Source organism: Calliphora vicina, chromosome 4, assembly GCF_958450345.1.
Source record: "Calliphora vicina chromosome 4, idCalVici1.1, whole genome shotgun sequence".
Taxonomy (NCBI): Eukaryota; Metazoa; Arthropoda; class Insecta; order Diptera; family Calliphoridae; genus Calliphora; species Calliphora vicina.
Window position 1 is genome coordinate 45,180,074 of NC_088783.1, and position 25,617 is coordinate 45,205,690.

Sequence of the window (25,617 nt, forward strand, 5' to 3'; positions counted from 1 at the left end):
AAGGGAAATATTTTTTAATATTTTCCATTTAAAGAATTACATGCCATAGGAATCCAAATTATACAAAAATATTGTCCCCAAGTCCATGTGATTAAATTCCATATATTTCCTTAAATTACTTTCTAATTAATGACATTAATTTCTAATCAATATCTACGGGTAAAAATTATCAAATATTTTTACTCCATAAGTAACTAAGCACTGATAGATATCTATTTATTGAAATTACGGGCATTAAAACTGTAAATTTAATTTTGAAAAACAATTAATCATCCTGTATTTTTATAAGCTTTAAATATATGGCAATAGTAAATATCTAAACTTTTGACCACTGGAAATGCCTTTGTTCATCGAAATATTTTAATAAATACAAACAACAATCCAGCAAAAGCTTAACAGTTTAACGTGGCGACAATTATCACAACGAATATTCTCAAGTCATGTTGTGCTCTTCAAACTTGCTTGACATGATGACATAAGAAGACATTGTCAAGCACAACTCAGCAAATTGTAGCGTATTTTCTGAGAGGGACCTTGTATGTGGACTAGTGTCAATTCAACATATTTATGACTGCTTAAACAGTATTCCGGGGGAAAATTGTTATGGGGGCTAGGTGAAAGCGTGGAACGATACTCCCCATTTTCAATACCAAAAAAAAAAACATTATCAACAGAGAGTATTTGTGGAAAATTTCAGCTAGCTTTAGCCTTTCGGTTGGGCCATATCGTAATTTCACGATGACCCAGAATGTGTTATAAGCGGAATGACAAAATCAATATACAAAAAATTGGTAGAATTTATATTTATACATAGATATTAAAAATAAACTTATATAATCCTATAATAAATTGATTTTGCTTTACATATTTATTTTATTTTTATTATATTTGGGTATTCAAACGGTTTGCTATTAGGTCATATTGTCATAATGTCCAAATATATTATGATAATTGATTATTTTGTCATAAAACATCACTTTTTTTGTTTGAAGCACAACAACAATTTGTTTAAACTATCATAATATATTAGGACATTATGACAACATGATCTAATAGCAGACCGTTTGAAGCCACAAATTGTATAATTTTCTAAAATCTCCTAATTCTTTCCAGCCTGCCAAACTGTCGTTCATAAAAAGTGCCATGAAAAACTATTGGGCAAATGTTCCGGTTCGGTATTTAATTCCGCAAGTACAATTGTTAGTATGGTATAAAACTATCAATAAAACAAATATTAATAAAGCAAATTTAAAATTACAGCTGCTGCGTGAAAGATTTAAAATCGATATGCCGCATCGTTTCAAGCCTCATACGTTTATGTCACCTACTTTCTGTGATCATTGTGGTTCATTAATGGGTGGATTTTTTATACAAGGACTGAAATGTGAAGGTAGGTGGTGAAATTATTAATATTAACAATATTAAATTAATTGAAAACAAAAATATTTCTGGTAATTATTAATGTAATGAATTAATTTAAATACACGTTTGGTTCAAAACACTTAAGTTTTCGTTTATAATAAGTAAATATGATTTGTTTGTTTTAAAAGTATTTGTGGTTAAAATTATATTTTTAAAACTGCTATTTAATTATTTATTAGAAATACATTTGTTATAAACGTTTTCGTGGTTACGGTATTCTTAAATATTTAAAAATATGTTTTATAGTACTTGTTTCCACTTTACATAAGTTGGCAATACTGTTTCTACTTGTGTTTAGCTAATTCAACAACCACACGAAGCACCTAGCGGTAAATGTAGGAACTATTTATTTTAATGATTAACCCTGTAAAGGTTCTTAGAGTATTTTAAGGCAGTAGAAAATTTCCTGTAATAATCTTATTTTTTTTTATTATTTTTTATAAATTTCCCTTACATTAACCTTTTTTATATCTTGGATAAATCTGTTCAAAAGATCATATTCAGAGCTTTGGACTAAAATCTATTAAAAATATAAAATGTACGAAATTTATTTATTAAATGCAATTTTTTATCATCATAAATTTCGATTTTAATAGGACATATTTACCTGTACCTTGTTTCTATATAGTTTAAATATTTTAAACCTCTGTTAAAAGTTAATCATTTACTTTGTCGTTACTTAAAATGTGTTCAGTTTGAACATCACCAAAATAACACTGATAAAAACTGAATGACTATTACAATTTTTAAAAAATTTCCGATTCGAAATCTTCTCACAAGATATATGATGATTTTTGGTCTTTCAGGAAGATCTATAAAATTTTTTTCTCTGTGGTTATACCCTTATTTCAAAATGATTATTGTTCAGAAAGAGTTGCCTCTTTCACAGTAGAACTCATTTCGAATAAACCTTAAATACCAGGTGTTTGTCCGGACATTTGTAAATGAGTATACTACATAGATGAAAACATTTAATAATAAATTTTCTATTAAATGTTGGAAAATACCCATTTTGCCCATATCTCATTACTTAGCCGGGGTCAATGTTGAAATATTTTTAACATTTTGGATTATTTTTAAGAAAAATAACGAATTTGAATGTATTTATTGATGGATTTGAATGAAACTTGATAAAAATGTTTCTTGAAGTATTAAGTTTTAATAAACTTGATCGCAAATATTTCCACCTTTCAAAACTCTTTTTGTATTGGGTGTATAACTTAAAAATGCGGGATTTTCTCAAATTTGTATAATATAAATTTTATCAAGGTATTGTCCACTGTTTGATATGACCTTTTGCCATCTTTCTGGTCACATTTGGATACCGAGCTAATCTTTTGAGGCCAAGTACGAATCAAGCTAATTTCGGATACTCTGTTCAAACGTGATGCGTCTCCCAGAGATAGCGTTTCGAAAGAAATAGTAATTGGTAAGCGAAACTTACCAACCGCTTCTTTTTATATAGTTTTAACAGGTATTTCAATATGTGACCAACGTTGTGGTGATGGAACATTACGGTTTCATCTCTGGCCGCACTTCAAACGAATATGTTACATTCGGTACATGTTCCAAGTGATGGTGTAAATAGATTTCAGCAGCATCAAATGCAGACCCATGGATATTTGACTTTGCTGTCGATTGGATGGCCGGGCTTTACACACGATCTCTTGCACTTCGAGTTATTGTAATGGATATATTTTTCATCGCAAGTAATTATTCGGTGCTTCAGATATGGTCTTTTAATGTATCTCGGCTTCAGTTCGTATGGTACCCCATTTTCCTGATTTTGGAAGAATCCTGCTGCTTGCAAACGTTTTTAAATTGCTGCTTGAGCAGATCCCAATGATCTTGCAAGCTCTTGTTGGGTTTTACCAATTCATAGTCAAACTTTTTTGGCTTGCTTGTGTGATCTTTGTCTTCCGTGTCAAAATCACCATTTCTGAGTCGCACAATTCATACATGCACCATAAGCTTTGGTGATCAATCATCGGTACTTTTTTCAAATTAAAGAAGTAAAGCAAAACTTCCCGACATTTTGTAAGCAAAAAAAACTTTGCTTACAAAATAACTAAGTGAAAATAAATGACAGATATGTACACTTCAAAATGACATATAAGTTATTAAAAACAAAAACCGTGTTCTAAAGATACGCCATATATTATACATTCCGCATTTTTAAGTCATACACCAAATAATATAGTAAATCATTTTGTAAACTTCAGGTCAAAGTTATCACAAAAAAATAATTTCAAGTATTTTTTTGTCTCCATGGCACTAAAGGGTTAATACCTTTTTCATATAGAAATACACATAGAGCGTAAATTAGACTAAAACTCAAACAAAAAAATTATTCAAAATTATTGCACATATGAGTGTTAATTTTGTTTTCATATTGTTTTTTACTATATCATTTAGGTTTTTGAAAACAGAGTTAGGTCTTTGAGAGGAGAGTTTACTATATATCGATGGCTTAATATAAAAAAGGCGTAACTCGATTTTTTGTTACTTTACAGGAGAAGGCAAAAACTTAATAAAATCCATACAATTTTATACACAAAAAATTATTTAATGCAATTTTTAATAAGAAAATTTTATTTGCCATTTAATTTTTTTTTTTTTTATTTTAATGAAGTTACTTAAAACAATCCTTTTTTCATTGATATTTTTGAAAAAAATAAATTAGTTACGCCTTTTTTATATTAAGCCATCGATATGTGTATTTAACTATGTCCTTTTATTTCTTCTAATATCAATATTCAAATAATAAAAAATATTTTTGACCTCCAGAGTCAGAAAGCTTATTTTATTCTGAAATTTCAAAAGCTTGTAGATTATAAAATTCTTTAACAAAAACTGAATAATATTTAAAAAGAAATTAAACAATAATTTTTTCCCGAAATCTACAAGGAATCATACATTTTGGAGATGAAATTTCTTTTGTGTTCATTGACACATATCGGTAGGCCGAGAAAAAATCTATGAATGCTAATTCTAAGTTTACACATCTTTCACCTCTTAATGTTAAAACATTTAAAAATTAAACATTTAAAAATATGTTTTCATTTCCTTCATGAATTTTATTTCCCAAATAGTTAAGACTGTATGAGTTGATATATATGTATGTATTTCTAACTATATATGAATGCATTTCTTATGCAATATTTTCCAAATAAAAGCACGAATAAAACACGTGTTAATGTTATAAACAACATCAATGCATTGCAAAAATTTCTTTAAAAATCCCCCTTAAATTTCAATCATGACGTATGAGTAATGAAGAACTACAAAGAAATAGAAATTAATTATACAAACTTGTGTTCTTTAGAATTCTGATGTCGAACAAAATAAAACATTTGATTGATTTAAAGCGATTTCGTTATAAAAAAAAGCCACACGCTACATACAAATAAAAGGAAATAACAAAAAAAATTATAATGAAATGTATAAAAAAATTAATTACTTAATGCATTAAACCATTTCCTTATGTTTTTTTTTTTGGTTATTTTTATAAAGAAATCAAACATGACAAATAAAAAAATAGTATTTTTTATATAAAAATTCACACCTGATTGCTATAGTCTTGTATATACGTATGTATATAAAAGTCATCATATAATGACACACAAAAGATGTTTTCCCCAGCTATTAACTGCCAACAAAAAAACCGAAAATTTATGTAGCAGAAATGATCATAAAATTAACACACAAAGTAATAAAGAACAAAAGATATATGTATATTAAACGTATAAAAATAAAACCAACATGCGACAGCAAATTTTAAAGCAAAAAGTTTTGCTTATAAAAACTTAAATTATGCCAGCTACTGACTGCAGCCGGACTGCAGCTATAAATTCGTAAGAGTTCAATGACACTGCTAAAATTTATTTTCATTTTCAAATCTCTTGCATTTATTTGCTATTCTATAAAAAAAACTTGTTATTTTGAAATAAAATTTAAATATTTTTTTTTTTGCATTTCAAAAAAAATATTATCGCCACCATAACTTCTTAATTAACACCTACACTGCTGCTTACACTGCATAGACATCAAACAGACTCTAATATTCAGATTCAAAATTTTAGTGTTTCTGTGCTAGTTTGTTCTATGTGCCAATTTTATTTATTTTTGTGCGAATATCTATCTCTTCGCTTAAGATATTTTTTTGTAATTCATTGTTTATGCATTTGTGAGACTGATGTTCGTACATAATTTTTTTCAAATCTGTCAGTTTTATTTTTTTTTTTTTTTCATTTATTTTCCTAGCCTTAAAATGAATCATTTAGTAGAAAACGCATTTATAATTAATAAAACATACACATACGGAACAAATGATGAGGTATACTAAATGCACAGTGGTTTTAATTAAGCAAAATAGGACTTTATGTTGACTCAGCTTTAATAACATATGTATGTGCAAAGCTCCAAATGTTTTTTTTAAAGCACTGAAACAAACCAAAGAAATTTTTAACTATTGAACCAATATCTACTTTTCAAAGGCTTTTTACACCTTTTTATAACCTTAACCATGAGTGGCAAGGGTATATATAAGTTTGTCATTCCGTTTGTAATTTCTACATTTTTCATTTGCGACCCCACAGAGTATAAATATTCTGGATTGTTAGGGAAATTGATATATTTCCTGCTGTCCATCTATATGTTGAAATCAAATTTCCATTGCCGCCAAATAACTTACATACATGATTCATACATCAATATATCGGGAATTCTCCCAGCTCGGTTGCTAAAATCGAGAAAATCGGTAAAAAAGTGGCTGAGATATAAGGGAAAAACCGGGATAACTTCGATTTTTGGCCTATTTTTTTATTTATATCTGGATTACTAAATCATTAATATAGACCATATGGATATATAATGATAGATATTTCAAAGACCCTTGCAACGTTGTATATAAGGCTTACTAAGTTGGACCTACAATGGGTCAAAATCGGGAAAATAATTTTTAACCCGAATTCATTTTCATCAAAAATTAGTTTTAAAAAATTAAAAACAAAAATTTTTGGAAAAAACTTTTTTAAAAAACAATTTGGGAAACGAATTTTTTAAAAACTATTTTTAAAAAAAAATAATTTTTTAGTATAATTTGGGTACATAAGATTCGGCACAGCCGAATATATGTAGCTGTCTTACTTGTTTATAATAAAGCCAAACAAGCTTTTTTCATCCAAAAACTATTTTTCACAAAAAATTATTTTTCACAAAAAATAACCTAGAAAAAAAGCTTTTCACACAAAAAAGCTTTTTCGTCTAAAAAACGTTTTCATCTTAAACAGTGTATTAATTAATCATCAAAAAGCTCATTACATTTTTTACTCACAAAAGAGCTTTTGCCCCATATAAAAAAGCTTTTTAAGAACTTGAAAAAACTTATTCATATAAAAAAAACAGTTAATTATTTAAATCATCAGAAAGCTCAATAAATTTTTTTTACACAAAATATGTACCACACCTAATAAGTTTTAATGTTTATCTTAAAGTGAGCGACTTTGATAATAGATAAATAAAAAGTAAAATAAAAATCTTTTTTTACAAAAAAAAAATCAGATAAAAAGCTTCACATAAAAGAGCTTCTTTCATCTAAAAATAACTTTCTCAAATAAAAAAGCATTTTCATATTACAACACTATTTTACCAAATCAAAATTAACCCAAAAAGCTTTATTCTTCAAAAATAAATGCTTTTTTGACCTAAAAAAATGTTTCACATAACAAAGCTTCTTCTCATAAATAACGTGTTCACAGAAAAGGCCTATCGTTTTTCATTGAAAAGTTATTTTATATAAAAATTGTTTTGGATAAAAAAGCTTATTATTTTTCAATGAAATTAGTTTCATACCAAAAAAGAATTCTCACCAAAAAATAGGTTTCAATTTATTATTAAAACCAAACTATTTTCAAACAAAAAAAAAACTTTTATTACCCCCAAAAAAAATTCTATCATAAAAACTTTTAAGAGTATCTTCAATAAAAACAGTTTTGTAAATTATTTGTCATTCACTATGTGGTCTTTTTCCATGAAAATTGAAGCAAACAAAAAACTTGTATATAAAAAACTTGAATATATTTCCATTGTACGAAAATCTTCCCCTTTGTTAACCACTGTGCCAGTACAATGATTTGGTTGAATGAAAAGAACACTCATAATAACAACAACAACATCGCCACCACCAACAATAACAAATCGACACATGTTAAATCAGATTAAAAAGATTTTAAAAATTTTGTGGATTCTCATTAATTATTTATATTTATCTATATTTTCTTTTCTAACAAAAAAAAGTAAATAAATTACCATCACAAGGAATATTCTATTTATGTACTTTGAAAAAATAAAATAAAATTTTTTATCATGAGTAATTCATAAATAAATTAAATTCACTTGCATCTGAAAGCCAGATTTTATTCAATCTAACGAAAAATTGTTTTATACTTGAAAGACTTAGGGCCTGATTTTGAAACACGAACACAATTATTTTAAATTTTTTAATGAAAATCACTCAATTTTCAAATAATTTGTGAGTGTTTTTCGTGCAAAAATTTAAAAATAGTTTTCCGTTCGTATTTCTGAATTAGGGGTAATTCTAATCGAGTTGTTTCGAAACTGTCGTTATATTATTACGATAAAAATTGAGCTAAGTATAATTTTACTCCAAATTACCACATATCCTGACATATATTAACTAAAATCTGCCAATTGAATTATCAACTGGTGTTTTGAGGTTATCGATTCTAAAAATTGAAATTTTATTGAAAAACTTCCAAATTTAATTAACAAAACTCTAACCCTTCTAAAAATTTTCTTTTCGAATTAAAAACTATATTACTATTTAAAAACTTCCCTCTAAAACCCATAAATATTTCACTTAAATATTTGTTTCCTTTTATCTTATTTGTAATAATAAATACAAAATCTTTTTTACAAAAATAAACTAAAAATATACAAACAGCAATAGCAACAACAAAAATCAAAACTAACAAAATGCTACAATAGTATTTTAACAGACCACTTAAATTGACGTAAATTGTCACAACAATATCGTGAAATGCAAAATTTTAGTAGAAATAAACACTGCCACAAAACTGAGATGCAAAATGAAAAAATAAACAAATAATAGAATTTGAAAACAAATCTGCATAAATAAAAAATTGAGAAATTTAAATAATTTTGTAATAAATAAATAAAATCAGCAAAAATATGATCATGTCTACATGATGTTCGAGTGTATGTATGTATTCTCATATAAATGTGTGGGTATATTCGAATATAAATTACACATCAACTATATAAATAAACAAATCAATTGTTTAACAGAATAAAAACAACAACAATTATAACAAAAACACAAAATTATTGTGCCAAAAAATCATTTATCATTAAATGTAAAAATAACAACTACAATAAAAATGGCAAAAATATCACATTTTTTGAAGAAAAAAAAATAAATAAATATTAAGAAATTAACTACTAGGCGATAAAAGACGATTTGAATTGATGCTATATAAACACAAATACAGAATGTCTGAAATATATTTGTATAGGAAAAGATAGAAAACAATGGATGAATGGGCTAAGGAGTAGAAGTGGGAAGTGCACAGAGTCTAAACCATCTGCATCGGCTCTAGTTGGAAAATGCATTTAAAAAATAAATTTACAAATATTTTTTAGTTAAAATTTAGTTATTGTAATTTATACTGAATATTTTAATTTTAGCCAACAAAAATCCAATGGAATTCTAAACTTTTGCAATTTTTTTTCCAATTTAGTAGATTTCGTGAAAAATTTTGCATGCAAAGTTCAAAGGTCAATTTTATTATTATTTGCCATTAATAAAAATATAACTAAAAACTGATAGATTTAGTTGAATATTAGGAAACATGGTATCTTATGCCGATTAACAATAAGAATGTACCAGAGTTGGGATACTTAACCCTCCTCAAATGATATTCAGATGTAAACTTTCAAAAACCCGATACACATGTCTTTTTTTTGTCTGCTCTATCAAAATTTATTGGTCGGACCTTGGATTTTTTTTTTTGTTATACAGTGTTATTGAACTGTTTTAGAAAAGGTCTACATGAGCTTCAATCTTGTGAGCGTTGCTTCCAGTATTATTCTCGAAGGTCATCTAATTGGTTTTTCCATAAGAGAATCGGTCTTCCCCTTTGCGCTTTCATTCCTATACGTCTTCGAACACGTTTTGTGTTGGAGTGACAGTATTCATTATTTCATTATGTTGCAGTCATCACCGAAATCGTTGTCATGCAGTGTTACAAGTATTTTAACTATATTATAGTCACAAACATATATTTGTTTACTGTAACCATATATATGGTTGATAAAATCATGTGAATCATAAATTAACCATATTATGGTTACCACAATCATGTAAATGGTTACTGTGACTATAATATAGTTAAAAAACTTGTAACAATATTGAAATGGTTACAGTAACCATGTCCAACTATATTTTTTCTCTGCGTGTATGTTCACTTCGGAATGCATAAAGCTCGTGTTTAATTATTCGTCTTAACTCTCCATTAACAGATTCTCATAGACCTTTATTGATTTATTCTTTATTTTCGCAAGTATTCATGTTTTTCTCTTTCGAAAGAAGGCTTTAATTGCTCAATAGCTACTGCTCGCAACAATTATCATTAGTTTTATTTCATGACTGATAACATTTGCTTTGTTTACCGCGGATCTGTGATATGTAAATTCATCTACCAGCTCGAAATTGCAGTTTTTATTCGTAGCAAACCATATTTTGGTTTTATCTTTCTTTATCACCAGAACATCTTTAGCCGATTCCTTTCCACTTGTATCATATTATCGGTATAAGATAGAAACATAGACATTTGGTCATAATAATTGTCGTTTTGTTCACTGCTGGTTTCTCCAAGATTTCCAAGGGTTCAAATAGTTCTTCTCTTATTGTACTGTCGTTACACCAACACACTGGTGATACCCTAAAGGATCTTGTCCCGGTCCCCCAAATCTGTATCAGACGAGAGACTGTCTTGCCCAGACCATTCACCTTATTTAAGTCACCTTATTTAAGTCAGTTTCATCAGAATGACCAGAATTACAGAGACATTCGACATTAATATTGTTACGAAATTGTACTTGAATTCAAATATAACGATTTTAAGGGCTGATTTAAAAGTAGCATAATGCTTTCAAATAACAGTGCTGTAATAGCAAACTGTAACATATCTGTGGGCATTATTAAATAAAAGCTTTCAGTTGACCATTGATCGTAAGTTGGCAACGCTGTTTGAATTCGAATATTCAGTTAAAGAACATTGTAGAAAGTACACCACTGATAGCGTATGTATTAGTAAGATCTAGAATATTCGAACTTTAACAGTTAAAGAGCAATCTAGAGTGCAGATGGCAGTGTTATAAATAGTGGCAGAAGTTGCAGTTGTTAGTGAGTTTATCAGAGACGCTATTCAAATAAACATCAACTGAGTGCCTTAAGGTGTGCTGTGTTTTACAATTGAATTAAGTGTGTCTTTATTTCTGCGAATTTATAAACGTGTATAAAAAACACTGAGTGACTATTTAATTCTGTTGTTGTACATTTTAAATAAATAAAGAGTTGTTACAATTTTCAAACTACTAAACGGCTTTTATTTGCAATCAAAAGTATCCGGTTTATTTAAAGGAAATAAACCAGCGTTTTGAACCTACAGAAAAACTTCAGTCAAGAAATAGTCAATATTCGCAGGGATGATAGATACACATCCCAAAAAAGTCATATGGCTGCTATTCTCAGAAGTAGGATGTATCGATTTGCATTTCGATGGTCTTTCCCAACAATTTTTGAAGTGTGAACATTTGATTTGTTATTGATTTGCATGATATAAATCCACATTAATACGGCTCTTTACAAGAGATATTAGACAAGAGACTAATAACTTGATAATTGAAAAATATGATACATATTACACTTTCTTCATCCTTATCGGTTTTGCAGATAGTGCTCCTTCATCTAATTAACTCATCACCTTCACTCTTGTACAGATTAGCCGGTATGTCAGCGGCTTACTAATTGGTGGCATAACTCATCTAGATATGGGATTAATTTCTTTTACTGATAGCAAGCTGTAGAAATATTGTCTGCATAAACTTTCACTTTCACCCTATAGAACCTGAAATTGTAAAAAATATGGCCACCGCAACTTTTCTTGACAAAGCGCATTCTGGACGTCCAATTTTGGAGGAGGCACGGTCTGGACTATAAAGCGGATCAGACAAAACTTTCCAACCACTTCATTCTAAATACTTTTTAACAAGTATTGTAACATGTGGCCCAGCGTGGTTTCATGTCTAGCCGCATATTCTGAGCGTTTTTCGGCCAATGCTGGCTTCAAACGAATCAGTTGCGTTCGGTACAGATTCCCTGTGATGGCCTGGTCAGATTTCTGAATATCCCACCAAATACAGAGAATTACTTTGCGCCATGGATATCTGGCTAGTGTACGGTCTCATACGCTTCGGCTTATCGTAATGGATCCATTTTTTACCGCAAGTAATGATTTGGTGCAAAAATTATTTTCTTTTATAGCTTTCACTCATAATTTCGGACATGCTAAATCTTGTTGAGTTTTATAACAATCTTCATGAGGTAATGCCTCCAATTCTTGGCCTTCAAACTTTTTTGGCTTTACTGGACGATTTTTGTCTTCAGTGTGAATATCATCACTTCTGAACTGCACAAACCATGTCTCGTATTTTGATGGAACACATTCACGATAAGCTTTGGTGAGCAATCGATGTGCTTCAGCGACACTTTTTTTCAAATTAATGAACTAAAGCTAAACTTCCCACATATGATGCTTTATTGGTACAAAATTCGACATTTTCGAAGCAACAAAAAACTATGTTGTTTACCAATATCTTTTGAAAATCCAGCTTTTTTAAGTCAAAACCTAAAAATATTGCTTATCAGTATTTTACCCACTACCAGACCTCGAATATTTTGGGTCCTTATGAATCTTAAAGTCGATCTAACTTTATCCCTCCGAGGCCTCGGTTTGAAAGGAAAACATTATTTTTGTCATGATATTTGTTGTGGTATATTTGTATTGTTTGTTGTTAAAAAAGTCATATATGATCAAATAGTGGATCAGTGGTAAAATATTTGATCAATGTAAACATAGTGAACTCTAATGAAGTAGCTGGTTAAATTCGAGTTACTTATAAAACAATAAATTAATTATAACCATAAAAGAGTGCACTCATCCACCCATAACCAAACTTATTAAAAATCTTAAACTTACAAGCTGCATGTTAAAAAAAAACATGTAATAATTTGATAAAATAAATTAACATGACAATAAATGGTCAAACATAAACAACTAATTGATAGTTCAACGTCATTGAAAATACTATACAAAAAATAGAAATATTTATGTACACACACGTACTATCTACTAAATAAAAGAATATTTTCAAAAAATCATAAAAAAATATTGAAAATCTTATTTATAAAACAACAAAAACACTACCTGCACAATACAAAAATGTTGTAGCTACTCCTCTTCACCTGCTGTTCTACAAGCAACAAACATATGACTTTTATAATAATGATAATGCTAAGATAAAAATGATCAACATCAAACAATATATTCAATTCATACTCATATTTTCAAGAGATTTCACATGAAAACCAAATCATATGCAAAAATATTCTTAAAAATTGTTTGAGTAAAAAAAACAATAACAAAAATATTTTGATTCTCTAAAAAATTTACTTAATCATTTCTCTATAAACTCATTTTAAATAGAAACAACAATTTTTTTCTGTTTTAAATTGAGAACTATAAAGAAAATTTTTTCGCAATACAAATATAAATGGAAAAATTTGTATATTTTGTTTGCCTATTTTTCATTAAAATGTCGTATGGCTGTGAGTGAATTTTCTTGAAAAACTCTTTCATTCCTCCCATAATACTCTCTCTATGGGGATTTTTGTTTTATTTTTCAGTTTTAGAAACAAGCAGAAAACACACACAAAAAAATTATTTCGAACATTTTGCAGTATATTTTTGTGAAAAAATTTTCAGTAAAATACTGAAGAATTTTTTTCAGGCAAAAATTTGTCTCAGTTATTGCGGTGGATTCTTAAATGACGGTTCGTTTTCTAAAAAAATTAAAAGAAGAACGATTTTTTTAATAAAAAAAAGTATTGAAAATATTATAATATAAAAATTATTCAAAATTAAATAAGAAATATATTAATAAAATTTAATTGTTTATTACAATTAATTAAATGATTTAATGGTTTTTGGTGCAAATTATTTTTAAAACTAAAAGTGTACTGTTTTTTAAATTTGCTAAAAAAAAAGTAATAAAATCTTCTAGAACTTCTAGTTTAAACTCTTACGTCATGTTTTGCTTTTAGTTGAAATTATGAAGATATGATGTACCTGCACCTGTATTTCAATATTTTTCTTAAAAAAAAAGTATTGAAAAATTATAAAAAAAAATATATGAATAATTTATTAATAATTTGTTTTGATGCCCAAGTCTAACACAAATTCAATGTCATTTTCAATTTGAAAATTTTAATTTTTTAAAGCAACGACATTTTTATTTAATTTTTAGTTGTCATCATAAATAATTGTTATCTGATTGGCATGTGATTTTTGTTCTTAGAAGAATTATTTTTGCAAATGTTCACAAATGAACTTTAACCTTTACTAAAAAAGTTTACAAATATCTGGGAATTGCAGAAACGGAATTTGTATTGTAGGAAGTGTGCGAATTATTTTTAAAGATTTTCTGTGTACAGTTTGTAAAGTTGGAAATAAATTTAAATTTGTGTATTCATATAACAGTTGATAATTACTTCACTTTAAATTAAACAAATAAGGGGATAAACAAAACACTATAAAAATAAATGCTAATAAGTTTTGTTACTTCCATAATAATTTACATTTACATTTACAATTAAAATATACATTTTCTCACTTAAAACTGTACTAGAGCTCCACAATTTCTTCTCGAACTCCTGCCTGCTTTCAGCCAATTATTCGTTTTAGTTGAGATTTTTTATTAATTTATCGAGTTCTAGTTTTACGAACTAGTTCTACAAAAGATCATAAGTGAAAATATTAATAATTTTTTTGAAAATTTTAATTTGCAATAAATTCCAATAAAAAATTATGCGTAATTAAATTTTAAAATTTGTGAAATAAATTTCTTTTAGTATTTCCAAAGAACAACAAATTTCGGAGGAAAATAAAGTTTATTTTATTAAGAAAAAAATCAAAACTTTTAAATCACTTTCTTGGTGCTAATCGAGAACCAGTTCAACTCAAAATAGATAAAGAAGTAATGCAGAATCCTATCTAATGTTATATTCTACTCACACAATGCAGTTTCATCCCCAGTGATTGTGGCTCTATTATGATTGTTATTAAAGAATCTTAAGTGGGTTAGATCATACTTCTTTTAGAACTAATAACACTGTCCTAAATATAAAATCAACATTTGTAGTTTTCAAAATATCCCAAAATAAAAATGTTTTTTTTTTGTGACGGCGTATTTTTTTAGTTTTTTTTAAAGAGTAAACCATTGATAAATACACATAGATAGGAAGCTCTCCTGTCAAAGACCTGACTCAGTTGTCATAAACCTAATTGGTGAGAATGTATTAGTAAAAAAATTTAAAAACAAAAACTGCACTCGTAGGTATAATTTGTTTTAGTTTCCGCTCTGTATATTTCTTTATGGTTTAAACCTACTTTAAACTTTGTCGAAATAATACTCATCAATTTAGTAAATACTCAATTATTCTAATTTATTCTGAATAAACTCAAATATCTTTCATTTAAACTGATTCTAAAATATCATTTTCAATAAGGAAAATGTGATATTTATACCCTACACCACCATAATGTGGAGGGTATTATACGTTTGTGCTGATTTTTGTAATATTAGTCCACCTTAAAGTATATCGATCGACTCAGATTCACTTTCTAAGTCAACTTAACAATGTATGTCCATCTGTTTGTCCATCTATTCGTCCGTCTGTCTGGCTGACTGGCTGGTTGTCCATGTAAACTGTTTTCGGCCCAAGGACGATGCTTATTGAAACTGGCTGAAATCGGTACATTATTTCACCTAGCCCACTAACAAATGTCCTTCCGAAATAGACCTTTATCGATCATAAATGTTTATGTCAACTATGTCAAAAAATCTCATGATGATCTGTCCATAATTGACCATAGCTCCCATATAAGGCCGACTTCCTAAAATCACTTTAATGAACATAAATATTTTTAAAAATTTTGGCTCATTTACTCAGTGTAGGGTATTATATGGTAGAGCTTGAGGGAGAATAGAGGGATTAGTGCTTGTGGACATTCGATTTTAAGTTCCTTACAACGAAATTGAAAGGAAAAACTTATACTTTTTACCGGAAATAATTTCCCTGTTATGTTGTACTATCCAATCGACCACGTATGTGTGAAAACTTGCTGATGAACATATATTGCGTAAAAAAAATACATTTTGTTCGGAATGGTTTCAATTCCGTAGTTTTTACTTCGATCGATTTCGCTTTAGGTTCTTCAGATTCCGTGTAATTTTTTAAACCCAAAAATATTATCATAATTCTATATTTTTGTTTTTAATTTGACAGTGTTTTTTATATTAAAAGTTTTTGATACAGAAATAGATTAATAGTTTTTGAAAAACAAATAATAACAAACAAATATCAATTCCACTTTGAAAACTGAAAGTGATTTCATTCCGAAAGATATTTTCATTTTATTTTTTATGAAGAAGTGAAATACGGAATTAATTAAACTTTCGATAGGAATGAAATTTTGTGACAGGTCTGTATATTTTCAGCAGAACATATTCCATTTTATTTTCGATAGAACAGTGAAATACAACCCACATTATGACGATGCTCCAGTGAATGAAAAAATCTGTCTCCGATAAGTAAACGGTCCAGTAACTCTAAAATAGACTTCGAAGCACCGGCCCATACATGAAAGCTGTATTCCATTTTCGGTCGGATATAGGTGTTATAAATAGTAGAATCAAGTATAGGAATACAATTTTGATATTATTAACAAAATTACCACATAGTTTTAGTCCAGACATAAAAATATATTTATGCATTAAAATAAATTCCTAATCCTTTTAACATTGTCTATTTTGCAACATAAGTATAAAAAATGTAGTATTTTAATAATAAATATAGAAATTTGGAAACATTATGGAATTTTCCTCATTGTCACCAAAAGTTTTTTAAACACAATATAAACATATAATTCCAATAGGGTCACCTGTAGTTTTTCTTATTTATTAAAATTTATAAAACTTTTTTTAATTTTTAAATTTATTTCAAAACACACAACATTTTTTTAGCAACGTACTCATGACTAATCTGTCAAATATTGAATATTCATATTTTATTTTATTTTGTTTTGTGTTTTCTTGGCAACAGTTCATAAAATGTTGTTTTCATCTTGACAATGTTGCAACACAACATCTGCTGTAAATTTAATGCTGATCATAATATTTGTTTTGAAAACAATCGGCTAATGTAATTAAATTTGCAGCCGTGTAAATATCACCTGTAGCATAAAATATGAAAAACAAAATTATTAAATTTAAGGAAATTGTTAAAATGATGTAAATAAATGAAAACAATTTTTAAAATTCTATAAATATTTTTGTAGTTTTTGGTTAAAAAAAGAAACAAATAGTTTAGTAAGATAATATTGTAATAAATAATTTTTAGTTGCTGGTTATTAAAGACAGAACTAGTTAATAGTACTCCAAATCAATATTTTTATAAATAATACTAATGAAAACTGGTTAGTAATATATTACTGATGAACAGACTTCGTAATGAAATGATAAATACCACCTGTATTACTTAGAAGTAGTGTGGTAATATTTGGTTTATAGTATTTTATATAAGTATATTAGACAAACTCAAACACAAATTGACCATTCAATTTTTATAATTAAAAATAAAATGTTCGCTATTGATTGATCTTTAATAAAAAACATCTTATTACAAAAAATTGTTTCACTGTTCTCTCCATATTACAATGCAATGTGTTCTGCTGAAATTCATTCTTATATATTGAGTGATATCACTAAAAAGTCCCACCAGTTTCACTTAAATACAGCCGAGAACTTATCATGAGATAGGAAAGTTTATCGTATACGATCGTACCATTTCATATTAAAATATAACATAGTACTCCTGCGACTCATTTGAAACTTTTAACTTTTTTCAATATCAGAATGCTTTTCCACTATTGCTAAAGTATTTTCTGTAGAAAATCCTATGCATAAAATTTTTTATGTAAAAAACAACTTTTATTTGACAGTGATTGATCAGTATACCAGTATTTTCTATAAAATATCTTCAGTAAAGTACGAAGGTGGGTCAACATAGTCTCCTTTTAGCTCTATTCACTTTGTCCAACGTTTCTCTATTTTTTTTCCTTTCCAAAAAATACGATGTGTCCAGATTTGTATGACACCGTTGGAGTCATATCTCTTTCCGCCGAGTAATTTCTTTAGGTTTAGAAACAAGAAATAGTCACTCGGGACTAAATAGGGCGGAAGAGCGAGCATTTTGTAGCCTAATTGATGGATTTTTGCCATTTGAACCTGATTGTGAGCAAACGCCGCATCTTGCGGTAAGAATTGAAATCAACGTACTTTAAATTTCCGATCGGCCTACATCATACTGTGATTTTTCTTTAAAATGTTTCGAGTGTATAGATATCAACAGGGCATCCAAAACGTTCGGCGTCTTCCGTGCTTGTACGTCCACAACTTAATTCAGTAAAACACTTTTTTTACCATTGAAATTAATATTGCAGAGTTCCCATAGTATTTATTAGTGATGGTCTTTTTTACACAAAAAATAAAGTTTAATGAGCAGACGAAATTCACTTTTTTCCAATTTCTTTTCAAGTTACGAGGTAGTCTGCTATCAAACGCAGTCAAACACAAACTAAATGACGGTGCTTATTAAAATTTTGATGGGAGCTGCAGTGTTGCCCTTTCAGTCGGGCCGGGAAATTCAAAAGATCGCGGCCAGTACGATGGCCGCGATTCAATAGAAAATATTGTATATAATATATTTTATTTAGAAAATCTACAGAAGAACAGTATTTACTATGTACATTTTCAATATTGAACTATTTTCAATAAAATAACTATTTTCCATAGTTAAGCTGTATAGAAATTTTCCTTATAATACTATTTATTATGAAAACAAATCATCAGAACAGTTTTTTTCATCAAAACATCTTCAGTTTGCCAGTATTTTCTATAGAAATTTTCAATATCAAATTATTTTCTATAGAAATATTTAAGTATAACAATATTTTCTATAAAAAATCTTCAGTATGACAATGTTTTCTATTAAAATTTTTTTTCGTATAATAGTTTTTGTCTTCAGTATAACACTATATTCTATAGAAATTTTCAATATATATATATATATATATATATATATTTTCTATTGAAAATCTTCACTATAACAGTTTTGTCTATAAAATCTTTTTAGTATAACTGTATTTTCTATCAATTATTATAATACTATTTCCAACTTTCTTTTGTTATAATTCACAGTAAACAGTATTTTCTATAGACATAATCAGTATAACACTAGTTTCTACATAAAATCTTCGGTATAACAGTATTTTCTATAAAAAGTCTTGTGTAAACAGTATTCCTATACAATACTATTAAGAAAATAATTGAAATGTTGATGTTAAAAAAGTGCTAAATAAAAATAAAAATTTAATACTTGCATCTCTTCCAAGAGGATAACAATTCATAAGAATAAATTGACACTCTCTGCATTACTACACCTATAATTTGTAGCTAAAAATATCGTTACTTTCAAGTAGTTACTCCTGTTGTTTCGTTTTTCAAGAGGATACGTGAATTATTCTTAATTTGTCTTTAACTTTGTAAAAACTAAAACAATTTAATTATATTTTATTTCCTGATACCTTTTCTAATAAAAAAATCTGAGATTTATATCTTGGATTCATGACTTCTATAAAAATAATAAATTAAACTAGTTCCTTACGACCTTGAAAATCTTCTTTGAAAAAGGCTAAAATTTTGAAAATTTTTGCACCAGTGAATAATTCATTCAAATAAATTTTAAAATTTATGGCAGTTACACTACATCAATCACCGTTTTGTAATAAATTTAGTTTTCATCGCCTTAATAATTAACTCAAAAATAGCTTGCTTAATTATTTTATTAGATCTTTTTCTTGTTGCTAAAGCCATTTGATGGCACCTCTACACATTACATTTGCTCTCTATTTTTCAAAAAAAAAATTGTTAATTAAACAAAATTTTACAAATAAATTTATTTGCACCAAAAATCATTAAATGTTAAGCAGTGTGAGACATAAACACTAATTAGGAAAATTCCAATACACATTTACAATTTTACACTCAACGAAAAAAAAAAACGGAAATATTCAATAAAATTTTGTTGTAGCGGAACAGAATTTTTATTTGAATAGACCTTCAAAGATTTCGAAATAAAATAAAAGAAAATATTATAAGACAACCACCAAACAACAAGATCAAATCATGTTAATAAAATAAATAAAAAAGAAAATATATATAAATAATATTGCATAATTTTGTTCGAGGTGAAAAAATTAAAAAAAAAAACTAAACAAATTACTAATAAAAATTTATTCAAACAACAAATGAAATAGTCCACAAAAAAAAACGCGACGTAATCGAAATCGACAAAAAAACGTGTGTGCGATGCTACGTAAAATAAATCAACAACCAAATCACGGAACACAATTTTTATTTAGTTGAATGTTCCAATAAAACAAAAAAGTATTAGATTAGAGAGTGTGTGTTTTTGTAATTCCAATAAAATATTTTCAAATTTCGCTTAAGTGAATTTTTTGTTTTGTATTTTTTGCCCAAGATTTCAGTGTGTTTAAAAATAAAGTGTCAACAACTAAATTTAAAGTATAAATACAAATAAAAATAAAGTAAAATACACACAAAAATTCTTGTATTTTTGCAAAATCTAAAGAAAAATCTTGAAATAATTATAGAAATTGTTTTACAGCTTTAAAACGCTTCGCAAATTTGTTTAAAAGAATGTTAAAACCAAAGAAAAATAAACAACAACAGAAACGCAAATTGTTTAAAAATAAATTATGAAATAAATTACATATATGAATTTAAATAATAAAAATAACAATTGCTAAGAAAACATATACAAAACATTTAAAAGTTTTTAAGTGGAAAGCGGAAACAAAATAAAAACAAAAAAACCCAAACCATTATGCCTTTATATACTGATTCGAATTATTACTACAGTGGTGGTAGTAGCCAGCTGTACTCACCCTATTACCCGGGATCTTCATCGTCCATCGGCACCTCTTCGAGTATCTACAATCCCTATTCATCCACCTATAATCGTTCTATAGGGGGTTCGTATGTAGTGCCCATATCAACACCACGCACCTCCAGTTACACTTCTCCGCATAGTCTCTCTTCGTCACGTTACCAACCGAAACTTACTACCATCACCGAGACCTCACCTCTCATAAGTGCTGCTAGACATACATCACATATACCCTTGACTCGTATACAATCGCCCAAGTATACGAGTTATTCTAGCCCCACACACGTGCACACACCCAAATATATACCACCTCGTCCTATACTCATAAATACCGCGGATATCGATGTTTCAGCCAATAGATATCGCAAACGTAAAGAAGAAACTCTCAGGCAGGTTCAAAGAGACAGTGAGTACACATCTCCCACCTCCTCCATAAAAAGAGACAGTGAGTACACCTCTCCCACCTCTTCCATAAAACGTCGTAATAGTGCGGAACGCCGAGCAGAGGAAGAAGAAAAGCTACGCAATGAAATAGCAGCCCGTCAAGCTTCCGAGTCCAAAAAAGAATCCAGTCCTGAAAAGCACATAAATCGTTCCACCATCAAACGTAATCGTGCTGTTGTACGTTTATCCACCATTAGATCGCGCAGTAAAGATCGTAATAAAAATAAAAGTGAAGATTCCTCCTCCCCGGAACCAGAGAAAAAATTTAAAGATTTACCTATCTACCAGCCACCCGAAGAGGTTCCTCTAAAATGGCGTGATAAATTGGCTGAGGATTTGGCCGCCATACCCCAATATCCGAATAAAAAATCTCCCGGTGAAATTTTAAGAGAGAAATATTTAATACAAGACTCCAAGGATGATGAAGACTATGCTGCCCAGTGCAGAGCTCAAAGAACGGCAGCTGGTCTGCCTAAAGAGACCATAGAACAGGTCATAGTTGAGTTGGATCCCTTGCATCATACCGTCAGAAGATTGAGCATACCCCAATGTCCCACCTTTCATGATATTTGTGAGGATATATCCTCGGACAAGATCGATGATGATCTTAATGCTGGTGCCTTACGAAGAAGGGCTTCGATTATACAATGCCAGGAACAAGAATTATTAAATGAATTACAAAAGTCCGCCTCGGGCACCTTTCAAATGATTACTATGGAACGTCGTGGCAGTCATGACAGTGTCGATGAATTGCCCCACAAAAGACACTCGAAGAGATCTTCGAAAAAGGGCAAGAAAATAAGAACCAAGATAACTGCCATAGTAGAAGTGGAAAATGCTCCGCAGTTGGGTACTATTTTACAAGAAAAAGATGAGGAATTTGATCCAGGTAAATCTCCTAGACCCAAGTTTACGGTAAATGTCGAATCGGTAGAGGAGCATCATGAAATTCACAAGGTTTTAAAGTTACCCAAAAAGAAGAGCATTAAAAGACAGGCTAAAGTTAAGGAACAGGAATTGCCTGAGGGTTTCATGTCCTCTTTGCCGAAACCTCAAATTTCGCCCAAGAAAAAGTTTGTCAAACCTACGGCCGAAGTGTTTACCTTTGATGAGAAAGCAGTTGAACAAGCCAAACAGGATAAGGCTTTAGAAAAGGTGACCAGTATTGACAGCAAGACACCAACTACTCCCACAAAAACAATGGAGCAAACAGACAGTAAAGTGGCTACAAAATCCCTATTAAAAGATACAAATGCAAAATCGTTTACCACTTCCCAATCATTGGATATTAAAGAAAAACCAACATTGAGCAAAACTTTGGAAAAATCAAACTCTATAAATATTGAACTAAAGACACCAACAACTCCAAAAACACCCATTAAAAAGGACGAAACACCACCCTTAACACCAAAAATTAAAAACGAAACACCAAAACCTTTGGAAAAATCAAATTCTATAAACTTTGAACTAAAGACACCTACAACACCCAAAACTCCTCTTGGCAAGGAACCAACTCCTCCCTCAACACCCAAAGCTCTCAAAAACCTTTTGGAAACCGAAGAGAAAAAACCCAAAATTCCTCTGGACAAGGAACCAACTCCCCCAACAACACCCAAAGCTCTCAGAAAACTTTTAGAAACGGAAGAGAAAAAACCTACTCCCAAAACTCTTAAAACTTCAGTGTCAGTGGACAGTGCTTCAAAATCTAGCTCAAATAAAGTTTTGGAGAAAACCAATTCTTTAACAGTGGAACTCAAATCTCCTGTAGCTGCTGGCAAGAAAGAAGAAGATAAAAAGGTTTTGAAAACCTCACAGTCTTTAGAGGCAGAAACAAAGCCCAAACTAGCCAAGACTTTGGAAAAATCGAATTCTATAAACATAGAACTGAAAACTCCCACCACACCTAAAACCCCTTTACCAGAAACTATTAAAGAGGAAACTTCAGAGCCGAAAGTAGCCACTCCTAAGCCTATTAAAAAAGCCATCATGAAGTCCGACAGTGGTGAAGATTTCTGGGCACAAATCGGTTCTCGCGAAACTATGTACATGAACAAACGCAAAAAAGACGTTGTTGAGACCCAGTGGCAGAAGCGGGAAGATCTATTGGAATCCACCAAAGAAGAAGATGTCAAAAATATAGAAGAAATTAAAACTTCTGTAACTTCACAAAAAATTGAGGCTTTGAAAAAGGCAGATCAAGATCAAAAAAGTTCAAAAGGCGTTGTAAGCAGATCCAATTCCAATGAATCGGCCTTAAAAAATAAATCACCGGCAAAATCTAAAGAAGCTAATGACACAAAAGAGGAAAAAGCTAAAAAGAAAGTATCGCCTCTAAAGAAGAAATCCCCTACAACCAAAACCGATGATGCCATCACAACTCCTGTAACGCCCAAGGATTTGAAAACATGCGATGCTAAAATTAAAACAAATGATAAATTGGAAAATGCCAAGACGCCAGTGGTTACAAAAGTGTCTAAAGAAACATCATTATCAACGGCAACATCATCACCATCATCGCCAATCACGAAGATTTCTTCTTCAACGACGACTACAAGCAATACTACGGCGTCGCCAAAAATAACCGGGCAGCAAGCCAAGTCACCTGAACAACAAGAGCAAGCGGAGCAAAACAAATTCTTCCCAACAACAACACCAGCCAAAAACAATAATAACAGAAATGAAATAGACATTAATAAAACAACAAATGAAAAACAACTGTTGGCAAAAACATTTACTTTGCCTACGGAAAACACAAAACTTACTTCGTCTACGTCAGCAGCCAGTAACGTAGCAGAGGCAACAACCACAAAGCAACCGGAAACAAAGCAAATTAACAAGACATCGACTACAACAACTGAGGCAAACAACGCCGTCACAAAAGCCAAAACCACTGACACAGACAGCAAAGTGTTGGCGGCTAAAAAGCAACCAGCTGATAAGAAATCACCCACCCAAACAAAAACCAAGACATCACCCAGCGCCATTAATGCCGATGAATTTATAGCCAAGGCACCAGCCAAAACAAATGCATCACCGGTCAAAACAGCAACAAAAATAACAGCAGCAGTACCGACGACACCGACAACGTCATCAGTTAATGCACCCACTGAAAAGACGCCTGATAAGAAGAAAACTACAACTACGACCTCTACAAACCAAACAAATGCGGCAGCATCAACAGCAGCTACAACCACAATCATTAAGACAGCAACGAAAACTGATGACAACCAGCAAATTTGCAACAAAATCACAGACAACAAAAACACTGCTGATACAAATACAAACAACAACAAAAACGCAGATGATGAGGAGACCAACAACAACAACAACAGCAGCAGCACATGCGGCGGCAATTTATCAAAGTTCGCAACAGTATCGAATTTGGCACAGTGTTTACACGACGTTGACGCCGATCTAGCTGACTATTTGCCATCGTCCGCGGAAATTAGTGAGAACGAAGATTATAAAACAGACGATAGTGATTTCGATTATTCCAGTATCGACGGTTGGGAAAAATTAACGCCCAGCATGAAGAAAAAAGTGAAACAACGTCGTCGCAAAGAAAAACAAGCCGAACAGGCACGTTTCGATCCCCAAAAGAAAGTTAAAATCGATACAACGCGTAAATTGTACGTCAAAGAGGAAGCACCGCGTTATCCTCTGGTCGCGACACCGCGTCCTCTATGGAAACGGGAAAAGATCGTGTATCCCGATGAAGATTCCGACGACGAAAGTGATAGTGAAGAAAGTGGCTCCACCGAGGAGACCGAAGATAGTGATGAATGCACCACATCAGAAGAGTATGAGGATGAATTGAATCCCACGGCTTCTGGTGGTGCAGTTAAAAGTAGTGGTAGTGGTGAGGGTAGTAGTGGTGGCAGTGGTGGTAATGTTGGAGATAATTCAGATCCAAATAAAGAAAATTCATCAATTATACGCATGAGTACCTGTAGCAATGATTCGGGTTTCGAGGGTGGTACAGCACCTTCAAGTCCTAAAAAAATGTTAGGTGAGTGTGGCAAAAAAAGGAAAATTGTTATTGTATTAATTTGAAAATTTAACAAATAGTGATCACTTTATTTTTCTTTGAAAAAAAACAACAAATTCTTTTAGAATATCTGTTTATTTTAAGGTATGATTTTAAAATGCGTTGTTGAATTTTATATTAAAAGTTAAAAAAATCAACAAAATTATTCTAAAATTTTAGTAAAGGCAGAGGGACAGACTGATAAGTATTATTTTTGTGTATGAGAACATCACGGCTGCATGAGTTTTTGGCAAAACAATTGTTTAATTTTATTTCTTTTCTTCGTTTGAATTTTATATATAAAATAAAA

General features: G+C 29.9%; 1 protein-coding gene across 2 annotated transcripts in view; it reads left to right on the forward strand.

Annotated features, from left to right (window-relative positions):
* Pkcdelta (Protein kinase C delta) overlaps nt 1–25,617 on the forward strand; it is a 79,291-nt gene that overhangs the window by 27,117 nt on the left and 26,557 nt on the right. Inside the window, exons 5-6 of one of the 2 annotated variants that reach the window (XM_065510247.1) lie at nt 1,114–1,199; nt 1,261–1,390. In XM_065510247.1, coding sequence (XP_065366319.1) covers nt 1,114–1,199; nt 1,261–1,390 — 216 coding nt within the window. Of the gene's footprint in view, nt 1–1,113; nt 1,200–1,260; nt 1,391–20,563; nt 25,290–25,617 lie in introns of those variants that run through there. The other variant, XM_065510246.1, reaches the window with a different exon arrangement.